General features: G+C 39.0%; 1 protein-coding gene across 4 annotated transcripts in view; it reads left to right on the top strand.

The window, feature by feature from the left end:
* RFX3 (regulatory factor X3) overlaps nt 1-13,829 on the top strand; it is a 456,270-nt gene that overhangs the window by 325,814 nt on the left and 116,627 nt on the right. For 3 of the 4 annotated variants that reach the window (XM_077475023.1, XM_077475022.1, XM_077475025.1), the window contains one exon: nt 5,809-5,883. The exons of the other annotated variant lie outside the window; for it this stretch is intronic. In XM_077475023.1, coding sequence (XP_077331149.1) covers nt 5,809-5,883 — 75 coding nt within the window. The remainder of the gene's footprint in view (nt 1-5,808; nt 5,884-13,829) is intronic. 4 annotated transcript variants of the gene reach the window in all.

Genomic DNA, 13,829 nt, shown 5'->3' with positions numbered 1-13,829 from the left:
TACAAGAAACGTCTGACCTTTGTAATTGCCAGCAAGGGTTTTGCCACCAAGTTTGAAGTCATGTTTTGCAAAGGGGTCAAATGCTAATTTCACTCATTAAAATGCAAATCAATTTATAACTTTATTTTAAATGGGTTTTTCTCGATTTTATTTTGATGGTATCCTGTCTCTCACTGTTATGCTGCGTACACACGACCAAACTTTCCGGCAGAAAAGGTCAGACAGAAACCTTCTAGTTTTCTAGTCCCATCATACGTCAACACGTTCAAAACTAACAGACTTTAGTCCGTTCGTGTGGGCAAGTCCATCGTAACTCCATTGAAAGTCCGTCGCAACTCCGTCGGGAAGACTGCCTGACCTTTTCTGCTGGAAAGTCCGGTCGTGTGGCATTAAGATAAACTTACCATTAAAGTTATAGACTGACCTTTTTTTTTGTCAGTGGGCAAACGTACAACATCAGCAAGGGATCAAAAACTTTTTTCCCTTACTGTACAGTCTAATTTGACTATTGTGGGCTAACATTAATCAATTCTAGCAATTAACAACTTGGTCTAAAAAAATTCTGCATTCGATATCCACTGTTAATTTGTTCCTGGGTTATTAATATTGCCCACCCCCATACAGTGTTAGATTGAGTGCCTGATTAACCACTTCAATACAGGGCACTTTCACACCTTCCTGCCCAGGCCAATTTTCAGATTTCAGCGCTGTCACTTTTTAAATGACAATTGTGCGGTCATGCTACACTGTACCCCACAAATAGAGCTTTCTTTTGGTGGTATTTGATCACCTCTGCGTTTTTTTTTTTTTTAAACAAATAAAAAATTATTTGTTTTTGTTATAAAATTTTGTAAATAAGTAAGTTTTCTCCTTCACTGATGGGCACTAATAAGCTGCACTGATGGGCACTGATAAGGCAGCACTGATCAGGTGGCACCAATGAGGTGGCACTGATGGGCATTGACGATGGGCACTGATATGCGACACTGATGGGCACTAATAGGTAGCACTAATGGGCGACACTGATGGGCACTGAAAGGCTGCACTGATGGGTACTTATGGGTGGCACTGATAGATGGCACTGATGTGCACTGAAAGGCGGCACTGATGGCTGGCACTGATAGATTTCACTGATAGGCATTATGGGTGGCACTGGCGGGTATTTTTCATTGGCACTGATTGGCAGCTGCCTGGGCACTGATTGGCAGCTGCCTGGTCCCTGGTGGTCTAGGGTGGCATACCTGGTGGTCTAGTGTGGTGGTCATCCCTGGTGGTCCTGGTGGCATCCTGGTGGTCCTGGGCGGACACTGAGGTGGGGTCGCACTGATAAACAATCAGCACAGACCCCCCTGTCAAGAGAGCAGCCGATCGTTTGTCAGACACGAGTAAGGAAAAGCTGTTCAAAGGCTCTTCCTGTCATTCGACCACTTTGCCAATGTCATTTTGCTATATGGCAGGTGGCAAGTAGTTAACCAAGTATACAAATAAAGTTATTACTTTCTAATTATCTCCTGAGGAAGCAGATTTAATATCTGGGAAATGTGTCGAGTGGTCTCATCCTTAAGCAAATATATGTTTTTAAAAAATGTGAAGATAATTGAATCTGGATAGTAACAAATAGATCTTTTGTATATAAGCCACGCAGTAGGTCTTGAAATAATATTGCACTTTTTTAAAGTCTTATTCTGAATGTGAAGGCGGTCTTTGGAATGGCACTTTACCTTACTAAGTACTACTCTAGTAATATTTATGTGAATACAATCTGCAACGGAGGATCTATTATCTTATCCTGATATTAATAAACTGGTTAAAAGTTAACTAAGTTTTTACGGTCGTCTTTCTGGGGCAAGGGCGGACCCATTTCAAAACTCTGATTGCTAATGCCTGAACGTACAGAAGAGGGATGGGAAGAAGTGACTGAGGTCTGCTTTCAGGACATCATAAGTACAGCTGACCAATATATACAATTTAAGTTTATCCATCATCTACATGATACCCCAGCAAAGTTAACTCGTATGGGTTTGGGAGATATCATTGCCTGTCCCAGATGTAATTTAGATAATTCTGATCTGTTTCACATGTTTTGGAGTTGTACAGGGCTGGCCTCTTATTGGAAGGACTTGTTTAATTTCTTTGAGACTGAACTTGCTCTCCCGTTGCCCAGACTCCAGTGGGACTGCTGGGCATATTAAACGACTTAACGCACAGATCATCTGCCAGGATTCTACTTCGAACAGTCTTATTCTATGCAAGAAAAGTCATATTATTGCAATGGAAAGATGGCAACCCTCCAACAATACAATCTTTGTTCCGTATTATCAATGGGGAACTACCCAAATTCAAGCTTATCTATAAGAGTAGAAGATGTTCAAAAAAATTTGCTTTTATGTTAACCATGGTTAGATGTTTCTCCTTCTGGGGTGTAGTTCTATCCTCCCGGCTGCACTGATCGGGATCAACTTTAATTGATCCTGATCAGCAGGGGGGGCAAATGACCTGGAGAAGGACATATAACAAAGTAGATAAGAAAATGTTTCACAAGCTATGTGGCATGTCAAATTTCTGTAATGGAGGCGAGGTCCAATGGATGAATGAGTGTTTTGTGTGTTTGTTAATGTTTTGGTTTCAGTTGGTTCATTGGAAAAGTACCTTTTTTGAATATGGCTTATCCTGTTTCCTCTCCCCAACTACAACTATTTTGGTTGTGGGGGGGATTTGGTGATATTGTCTCCTTTTCAAGTGATTCAGTAAAACCTGTTTGTCCTACATGATAGGAAATATATATATCTTTGCACTATACACATGTTTAATCTTCATGTAGGCCCCTGTAATGTTTTATTCTGTTTTGCATTGCTGAAAACTAAATAAACACCTTTCAAAAAAATATTTATGTGAACAAGAATAAGTTTTTAGATGTTTAATATAGTTTTTTGGGATCATGTCCATAACTATTCTTACCTTTAAAGTCCCATTTGTTAAATAAGTATGTTAGTAGCAAAATAAAATTGGAATGCTGTGCTATTGTTACCATCAACCATTCCAGAAATATTATTAAAGTGATGTACACTAAAGCCATATATTGCAAACCAGAGATGCCTGAGGAATTGAAGGAGCATATGAATGTACTCATTTAGACTGGACTACAGTTATCTATATATTAAAGTGTTTTTTTAAAGCCTTAAGGTTTTTCACCTTAATACATTGTTTGGAGCGATTGGCTCCCACTGCTGTCAATCAAATCTGGTGACACGGGAGAGGGGTCGGGTTGTGTCAATGGGCACAGCAGTGGGACTCGGGAGCAAGCACACATGGGTTCCCCCCAGGGAAACCGACCCCAGAAGAAGAGGATGGAGGCTGCTCTGTGAAAAATCATTGCTCAGAGCAGGTAAGTATACACATGTTTATTATTTTTATAACATAAAAAAACAAAGCAAAGCTTTGTAACCACTTTAAGCTAACATAGTTCTAAAGAAGGTGGCTCAACCAGATAGATATTAACTTTCTGTTTTTAACAGAAAGCATTTCAACTTAAGGTGGCCATATAAGTGCACTGATTGATCTGTTTGAGATTCCCTAGGAGAGGTAACTTCTGCTTGACATAGAACACTTAAAACATAAAATGCCTTAATACAGATAACACGTTTTGAAAGTAGCCATTTCCCAGATGAGTTCAGATCTGTGCAATAGATTGATCTGTTGCTGCTCAGAGAATTAAATTATGGATACTAGGGATTGGTCTATTGTAGACCAATAATGTTTTGAAGGAAATTACATGTCTGCTATTACATGTACCTGTAGGTTTCCTCAGGTTCTTTAATAATATGTAACCTTTTTGCCTCAATAAAAGCAATACAGTTATTTGTTATGTTTAAAATTGTTTCTAGATGCTTTGGAGTATATCCATGTACCTCTTGGGGACCAATGAGGAAGTGTATAAATACATAGAAATGTGGTAGAATTCATGTTTGAAACAAAAGGTAGATGACTTTGTAAGATTTTTTTTTTTTATCAATTAAATGAAGTTTTTGAACAATCTACGAATTCTTGGTGTGCACAGTATTGGACTTTGTATCATCCAGACAGTCAGGCCACATATTGTACAGCTAGGCTAAGCCAAGATTGGTGCCTGATCATACCAAAATACTAGGTAAAAATACCTCTAAGAGAAAAAATGTATCCATCCTAGGTTGCCTTATTTTGATTGCTCAGTGATCATCAACGGTTCTTTTTATATATATTTATACAGAATGATAATAGTGCCTACACTTTTTTTGTGACAATGTTGCACCTATAGCTTGTTTAATTGTGAGTGTCAGACTGGGTTCACACTTTTGCGATGCAGGAGCATATGGCAATGCAAATGAAAGAAGTTGCGCATTGTGATGCTCTGGTGCCATAAATTCTTAATGTCACCCTAATGCACCTTGCCAATTGCGCATTTTAGCGCACAATATCATATGGTAATATACTACGATTCGTTGTGGTATGCCGCTTTTCAGAAAAAGTACATACACCTTTTTTAGTGTTTTTTATTGCACTTGGGAGCCTATTCAAATGAATGAATATCCTTGGCATAACATAACATGCAAAGTAGCGCATGTTAATGTGTTTTGTGTTTACACACTGCAAAGGTGTGAATCCAGCCTTAAAGAAGCTGTAAATCCTAACTAGATGGAAATTAGATCAGAAACGATGTGTATCATAAAAAAACTGTAATTTTTTAAAATAAAATACTTGTTTTCACTATTTTTCTTCCGTTGTTTATATAACTACTATAATCTCCTTCAGTCTGTTTACAGCCACTTCCTGTCTATATGCCCTGCAGCAGCTGCTGCATGTCATTTCTCTGGGGGGTATCTTGATAAGATAACAGTGGCCCATGCCTCTGCAATGTGTGTCAACAAGACCACTTGTAGTCTCCACTGGAAGAATGTGTGAATGATCGACAATGCAGGAAAACATTTAGAAGACAGGGACAGGGCATTGTCACCCTAAAACAGGAAGTGTCTGCACATAGACCTTCACAGCAGGATCACCATGTATTATTTTAACAAATGATTATATGAGCTTTTAGTGATTGGATCTACATATGCTTTAGACCTCATGCACACTGAAGGTTAAAAATATTGCTTTTAGGGGTGTCTGACATTTTTTATCCCCTCTAAATGCCCTTTTATGCTAGCTTGTGTACCTCTGCACATATAGGGTGTTTAGTGGCAGAAAAAAAAACCCACTGCCTGCACATCCAGAAGCAGCAGCGTTTTGGTTGAAAAAAGGCTTGAAACGCATTAAAGCTTCTAAATGTCTGTTAATGCTAGGTGTGTCAAACACTTGAACGTTAATTAATTTCAGTGGTCAGAATAAGTTATTACTCTGGCCAATGAAATTAATGCCCAAACACTTGATACTCCTAGAGTTTTTTTTCTGGCAAAACACTGCTGGTAGGAGGAAAAGGAGAACTGGCTAAACAACATGTGAGAATGGGGCCCTAACAGTAGGTCTACACTAACCGGCTATCAGTAGAAAGATGCCACAGACACTTTTACTACACACCTGTCACTGATTTATTATTTTTTATGTATTTGGTTACGGGTTGCTTTTGTGTTATTGAGGACTCTTCCTTATTTGATTTGGTGGTGGGTGCTGAGATAATGAACTGCATGCTATCTTTGTTTTATTTTCTTTGTTATTTGTTGACTGTTTTAAATAATGTTCTTGATGAACCTTTAAAAAAAAATCTGTCAGTGATGCTTTTGCTTTTTAATGCTATCTTGTCTTGAGCCTGTTTTCAATGACATCTATTATCAGATTGAAATGGCGATTGAGACACTGCAAAAGTCTGACGGCCTTTCAAGTCACAGAAGTTCACTTCTCAACAGCCATGTAAGTATATCTTTTAATACTACCTCCCTTCTGCATGCATGATTTCTGTCTATTTCTTTTCTTTCATATTTTATGCATTTCATTTTTCAAAAGCACAAGTTCCTTTTTCATGTGTCCTTTCAAAATGAAAGTGTTAATAAGTTATTTCATTTCAATTAGAATAAGTCGGTCATTCACAAATACATTTTAATAATCACTTAATTTGCATTAAATGATGTATCTGGAACTTGTGCTTTTCAATTGTCCTCTGAATACACTGCAAAATATGGCTTGTTTTATCCTTATTTTTTTTTATGTGGATCAGTATATTAAAATATTTTACCTATTTAAATACATGTTCACTTGATATTACACTTTACATTCTCGCTATACATTATTGTTCTTGTTAACGTGACAAAACTGAAGTTGACTAAAAAGTAATATCCATGTATTGCAGAGGAATAGTGGTAACCGTTTTTATCTTTTTCCTGTAATACAATATGATCCCACAACTGGTTGAAGGAGACAGATCTCTAATGTCTTGCATTTTGTGGAAGTTGTCGTAGGCATTGATCTGCAAACAGTACAAATCAAGGAGGTCTTATTGGACTAGTAACTTTTATCGGGACACTGGGCACTATGTCTTTCACTCCAAAATTGTACAGCCCCAATTTAAAAAAAGTTTAGACACTGTGTAAAATCTACATGAAAACAAAATGCCATGTCATAAACTGATATTTTATTCACAATAGAAAACATATCAAATGTTTAAAATGGGAAAATTACCCATTTACCAAGAAAAAAATAAGGTCGTTTTGAAATGGCAGCATTATGTCTTAAAAAAGTTGGGACAGGGCTATGTTTACCACTTTGTAGCATCCCATCCTCTTTTAACAGCACTGTAAATGTCTGTGAACTGAAGAGACCAGTTGCTGGAGTTTTGAGAGAGGATCATTGTTCAATTACTGCCTGATATAGGATTCTAACCGCTCAACAGTCCTGGATCTATGTTTGTTTTTTTTCGTTTTCAAGATAAGCCAAATTTTTTCAGTTGGTAAAAGGTCTGTACTGCAGGAGGGCAAGTTAAGCACCCTGGCTCTTCTACTACAAAGTCATGCTGTTGTCAAAGAAGCAGTATGTAGTTTAGCATTGTCCTGCTGAAAAATTCAAGGACTTGCCTAAAAAAATAAGTTTTCTCAATGGGAGAATATGCTGCTCTAAAACCTGGATATATCTTTCAGCATTGTTGGTGCCTTTCCAGTTGTGCAAAATGCCCATTTCATTTTAACCCTGTCGCTGCCAGGGCCTGTGTTCCATTTTTACCCTCAGGTGGCCGATTTTTTCAATTTTCCTTTGCTTTTTTATTTTTCACTTATAGCTTTCAAAGTTTGTAAAAGACTCCCCAAACTAAAGGTGCTACTGATTTCTAAGGTCCCACGATATTTGCTCAATTGTTTATCAAAACAATATTTTTACAAAAAATCCACTAAAATCATGGTTAGCAGATAAATACACAGCAAATTTTACAAAATTCATACTAAATATAAAAGCTTAACCTATATTGAGTTAGTAAATAACAAATATTTTTAATTTTTGTATTGCGCCTTTTTGCAAAATGGTGAAAATTGAACGTACACAAAAATGTAAATATCCAAACTTCTCTAAAAATCTGAAGGTTTTCATTTTTTCCCTTACAGCTTTCAGAATTAGTGAAAGACCCCCAAAACCATAGATTTTCTTAAAGGCTATGATCTCTATAATAAAAAGAAGGTTCTACTGATTTTTTAGACCCCGCGGTATTTGCGCAAATGTTTATCAAACCAATATATTTGCAAGAAATACACTAAAACCATTATTAGCAGATAAAAACACTGCTAATTTTACAAAATTCCTGCTAAATCCCTACTATATATAAAATCTTAACTTATATGGAGTTAATAAATAACAAACATTTGTAAATCTTAAGTTGCGCCTTTTTGCAAAATGGTGAAAATCGAACGTACCCCAAAATTTCTCTAGCAGTCTGGAGGTTTTCATTTTTCACTTACAGCTTTCAGAATTTGTAAAAGACCCCCAAATCATACATTTTCTGCAAGCACATGGCCGGTAGAATAAAAGGAAGGTGCTACTGATTTTTAAAGCATTGCAATATTTGCATCAATGTTTATCAAATCAATATTTTCGCTTAAAATAAACGAAAATCTTTAATAGTGTACATAAATACAACATTACAATATTCCAGCTAAATTGCTACTAATGCATCATTCACATATGGCATACTAAAGTGTATGCCCATGGGGGCCATGTTTGCCTGCACAGGGATGCACAGGTGTTCCCTGCATCCTCGTACACGCAGTCACATTTATGTCAATTGGGATGCAACAGCTGCATAGGCATAGCTGCTGTTCCCAATCTGACATCAGTGTGGGTGTGTGTACACGACCCCGAATGCAGACAGTGTGAGCTGAGGGACATGCATGTGGACCTACATGGATGTAAAATTGGGAGCAATGGCTGTTCATGCAGGTGATACATCCCAAATTACATCAATGGAACTGCCTGCACAGAAATGCACGGAAAACCTGTGCATCCCTGTGTATGCTCTGTGTTAACAAGGCCCTAGGCCCCTTTCACACAAGCAGACCGATTTTGCCTCTCCATTTTTTCAGGCGGGCCCAATCACACAACCCATTGTTCTCTATGGAGAGGCTGATGTAAATGGACATGTGTCCATTTACACCCGCTTGCATCCGATCCAGTCCAGTGTGCTAAAAACAGACGGATGGGGATTCTAGCGGATCGGATGGTATTGGATGGAAATGGACAGTTGGTCCATTTCCATCCGACTGCACCATAGAAAACAGCAGCTGTGTCCGTGTCTGTTCTGCATCAGCAGATCAGGGATCAGCAGATAGATCCCCCGCTGAGCAGGCGGATCTGCTTGGGGCATTAGGGGCACAGGCGCCTTTGTATGATTTTTTTTATTTCAAGCCGCATAAGCTTTAATTGGCTTGAAAAATGTTGGGCTCGGGGCGCAGAGCATTGCACCCTGAACCCACCCACTTGTGGCAATAACAAAGTAATATTAGCTATTGTCTTCCAGCTTCTCCTCCTGGCCAATCGGGATGGATCAGGTTGGCCGGGAGGAGAAGGCGAGGAAGCTGTGCGAGGGGGACCGTCACTGTGAAGAAGTTTGTTTTTTTAATTTTACTTTTTACAGTTTTTTTGTTTTTTCTTCAGGGGGGTACTTTGATGAGATTTTAGAGGTCTAAACAGACCCACGTCTCTATTTTTGAGACAGAGAAAGGGACTGAAGATAGTCCCTTTCTCTATAGCACTTTACATTAATGAATGAAATAGAGATACCATTCATTCATGATTGACAGTCTGATACATTGTACCACTCGCTGTTACAATGATCAGCTGTCAGTGGATATAGCAGCGACCTCTGCCTATATCCATTGTACAGGGAGGGGGGGGCTTTGGTATACACATGTATACCAAGCCACAACTTCACCCCCACCCGCACCACTCATCCCCCTCCCTCGTCACGATCTCAAGCCTGACAGATTGGGAGATTTGTGCAGGGAGAAGCAGCAGGCGGCTGGAGGGAAGGAGGGATGCCGCTCGGAGCGGCCATAGATCGTGGGTGCGGGGGCATTTGGGGATTGATAAGAGGTATTGCAGGACACATCTGGACACCCCCAAGCCCCATGCAGCACCTGAAGCTGGTGGGAACGGCAGAGGAGGGATGCCGGCTAATGATGGTGGCTGCGGGGAGTGGGTTTGTTGGGGGTTGGATCGGTGGAGGGGGGTAATTAGTGTTGGGGAGAAGAAGGGGGTGAAGGGGACAAGAGAGGAGAGTGGGGGAGTAGTTATAATTGGAAGTTAGCGGCTGGAGGTGGAGAGGTAGATAACAGAGAGGCAGTGGCGTGGGTGGGGAGGCGTTCACATTAGGGGTTAATAACTGATCAGCGGGTTGTACTCCGCTGATCAGAGTTATAGAACTGTTCAGCAGAGTCTTATAGGAGTAGGGAGATATGAGGTCTGTATGGCGTATGGACTTGACCACCTGCGACTTTTTAGGTGCCCACAGTGAAAAAGTTAAGTGAGTTTTGGCCCAGAGAAGACTGCAGCATTTCTGGATCATGTTCAGATATGACTTCTTTGCATGATAAAGCTTTAACTTACATTGTTGGATGGCACGATTAAAGCGGGAGTCCGCCGGGAGTTCCGCCGTTTTTTTTTAAAAGCCAGCAGCTACAAATACTGCAGCTGCTGACTTTTAAAATAAGGACACTTACCCGCCCAGCGCGCCCGCGATGTCGGCACCCGAAGCCAGTCTCTTGATCGTCTCTCGGGTGCTGCCGCCGCCATCTTGGGTATGGGAATCAGGAAGTGGAGCCTTTCGGCTTCATTTCCCGGTTCCCTACTGCGCATGCGCGAGTCTCGCTGCGCAATAAGGATGGACCCGCTGCCTCTGGGATCTGTGTGTTTCCCAGCAGGCAGCGGGGGACTTTTTCTCCGCAGAGAGCTATCCCGGAAGTGGGTGCAGATACCTGTACTGTACAGGTACCTGCACCCCCTCCCTCCTGAAAGGTGCCAATTGTGGCGCCGGAGGGGGATAGGATTCCAATGAGCGGAAGTTCCACTTTAGGGTGGACCTCCGCTTTAACCTTTTGTTTTTGGAATTATTTCTGAGCCCATGCAGTGATGTCCATCACAGAATCATGCCTGTTTTTAATACTGTACAGTCTGAGGGCCCAAAGATCACAGCCATCCAATATTGCATTTCAGCCATGCCACAGAGGTGAGAGCAATAATTCTAGCACAAGACCTCCTCTGTACCTCTAAACTGTTAACCTGTAGAAATGTTTAAAGCGTCGCCTATGGAGATTTTTAAGTATTGTAGTTTGTCACCATTCCACGGGTGTGTGCAATTTCAAAGCATGTTGGGTATCTATTTACTCAATGTAACATTTTTCACATTATACAAAAAAATTGCACTAACTTTACTGTTTTGTTTTAACCTCTTGCCGACCAGCCTCCGCAGTTTTACTGCAGCAGAATGGCATAGCTGGGCGAAACGACGTAACATAACATAGGGAACACAGTTAACCCCTTGATCGCCCCCTAGTGTTAACTCCTTCCCTGCCAGTGACATTTACACAGTAATCAGTGCATTTTTATAGCACCGATCGCTGTATAATTGTCAACGGTTTCAAAAATGTGTCAGAAGTGTTTGATGTGTCCACTATAATGTCACAGTCCTGATAAAAATCGCAGATCGCCGCCATTACTAGTAAAAAAAAAATAATAATAAAAAGGCCATAAATCTATCCCCTATTTTGTAGACGCTATAACTTTTCAATATAAGCTTATTGTGATGTTTTTTTCCCTTAATTTTGTAGAAGAATACACATCGCCCTAAACTGAGGAAAAACAATTTTGTTAAAAAATGTGGGATATTTGTTATAGCAAAAAGTAAAAGATATTGTGTTTTTTTTCAAAATTGTCGCTCTTCTTTTGTTTATAGTGCAAAAAATAAAAACCCCAGAGAGTCGATCAAATACCACCAAAAGAAAGCTGTATTTGTGGAAAAAATGGACGTCAATTTTGTTTGGGTACAGCGTCACACATCCACGTAATTGTCAGTTAAAGCGACGCAGTGTCGAATCGCAAAAAATGGGCTGGTCATTGAACAGCCAGATCGTCCAGGGCTGAAGGGGTTAATTAATGAAAGTGTCTTTTTTTTTCCCCCAAAAAATTGTGTTTGAAAGATCTCTGCGCAAATATCGTGTGATGTAAAATATTGCAACGATCTGCATTTTATCTTCTAGTGTCTCTGCTAAAAAAAAAATATATATATATATATATATATATATATATATATATATATATATATATATATAAAATGTTGCGGGGGTTCTAAGTAATTTTCTAGCAAAAAATACGGATTTTAACTTGTACGCAACAAATGTCAGAAACCGGCTTAGGTATCAAAAGGTTAAACATCTCTGCCAATTAACTCAATTTTGTTCTCTAAAGCAAGTGGTGAAGTATCATCTGTCACATTTCCAAGATCAAAGTCCATTGTCTCATAGAGGTCAGATCTTCATAGGTTATTTGGTTAATGTTTTGTACTAATTGTGGTATAAATGTCCTATTTATACATAAATTCTAAGTGTAACTTATAAAAACCTGAAAGCGGTTCTACCCCTTCGACACTCTAAAGCCAAAGAAAACATTTTAGCTATTATTTCACTTTAAATCAATTTACACTTGACAAGCCCCATGCTACAGCTTTAGTGCACCTCCATAAAATAAAGTGTAGGCCCACCTTAAAATACTCTGTAAATGCATTCAAACCTACAGGTTGACCCTTATTTTTGTAATATGGGTGTGAATAAGATTTTAAGGGATTATATGTCAAACCCATTGTTTCTAGAAGGCATTCCTCCTGGCATATACCATAATATGACCTACAAATATCTGTGCACCTACTACAAGACTATAATGTAGGTAACACTTTAATAATAGCTCTGGAAATCAGTAGCTTTGGGAAACAAGATATCCAGTGTTTGTGGCCAATATATTATATAATCTTAATGCCAAAGCATGTAATGTAGATGCCAGACTGTGATAAAACATTAATATCACTCATAAGACAAATGGCATGCTTTGCTTCTCTCATTAAGGCATATCAGGTCATATGGCGTACAATGATATATTACTATTTAGCATGGATTACCAGGGTAAAGTGGCTACTTTATTAAAGTAACACAATAAATAACTTTTAAAGAAAAAAATAGAAATCAATGTAATCATTTTTACATTGATTGCCCAGTGGTAATACTTGTTTTTATTCTTGTCAGGTAATGATGTTACATCATATACATCTGAGTAAGGAATATCAGGACATTAAAGTGAAATTATAGGTCTTTGTAATTAGGTATTTAATGGTTATTACAGTTTGCTGGGTAAGAAGTTTCTTAAGATGTAAGCAAAGTTTAACTATATAAATTAAAGGGTACCAGGTCTACAATACCTGAGCAGTAAAACAATACAAGGTATTATGGATTTCAATGCCAGGGCAGTTTTTGATTGTCACAATGTATTCATCTATTTACTCAAATATGCACATAAAATAAAGCACACCATTCACACCAATACTATGTGCATGAATGAATCATGTGTGTATTGTTTTTTGTGTACATTTTATATGTTAATGCATATTTGTAACACATGTTAATGCACATTGTTTGTATATGATAAATGGAGCCAACTCCTTCTAATTATTTAGGTGACTAACTGTCTGATAGAGCCTAGCTTCAGTAACAAGAACATTTTAAACATTAGGTTTTGGTACATATTGTTATATGGCAGAGAGTGGAAGATGAATAGGTTAGGTTTCAACTTAACACTTGTTCCCATTATAATGTTTTTGGGAGAGACTGAATTGAATCACAACTCAAAAAAGTAAATCAACGTCTGAAAACTCTTAAATTTGTATGTCAGATGTGGACTTGCACCACTCACACGACACAATTTGAGTTTACAGAATAAATGTTACTTTTCCTCCCAGATTGGGCTTAGGCAAATGGCGCACTTGTTTAAAGTGGTTTTAAATCCTTACATATACCCAGTAAAGTGACAGGCCTCAGGTGATGCACAGAGATTAAACAAATCCTCCTACATTGTACTTGTTTATCTTCAATCTTCTCTTCTCTGCATCCTTTCAAAGTGCTGAATTATAAAGCGTGTCTGAGCTGTCAGAAAAAATAGGGCGGAGAGCTGAAATTACACTATACAGCGCTCAGTGAGGAGAGCTCTGACAGCTGATTGGAAGGAAATGACACACAGCCCTTCTCACAGCACACAGGAACAGAGCTGAGGCTGCCAATCAGCTGGAGGTTCCTCCCCTGTCACATTTTTTCTCTTGGTGCCAGGAAAACTTGTCCTAAGTG

The sequence above is a fragment of the Lithobates pipiens genome, unplaced genomic scaffold (assembly GCF_037356315.1).
Source record: "Lithobates pipiens isolate NorthernLeopardFrog02 unplaced genomic scaffold, aLitPip1_a1.2 Scaffold_13, whole genome shotgun sequence".
NCBI classification, from domain to species: Eukaryota; Metazoa; Chordata; class Amphibia; order Anura; family Ranidae; genus Lithobates; species Lithobates pipiens.
This window is presented reverse-complemented; position numbering and strand designations above follow the sequence as displayed.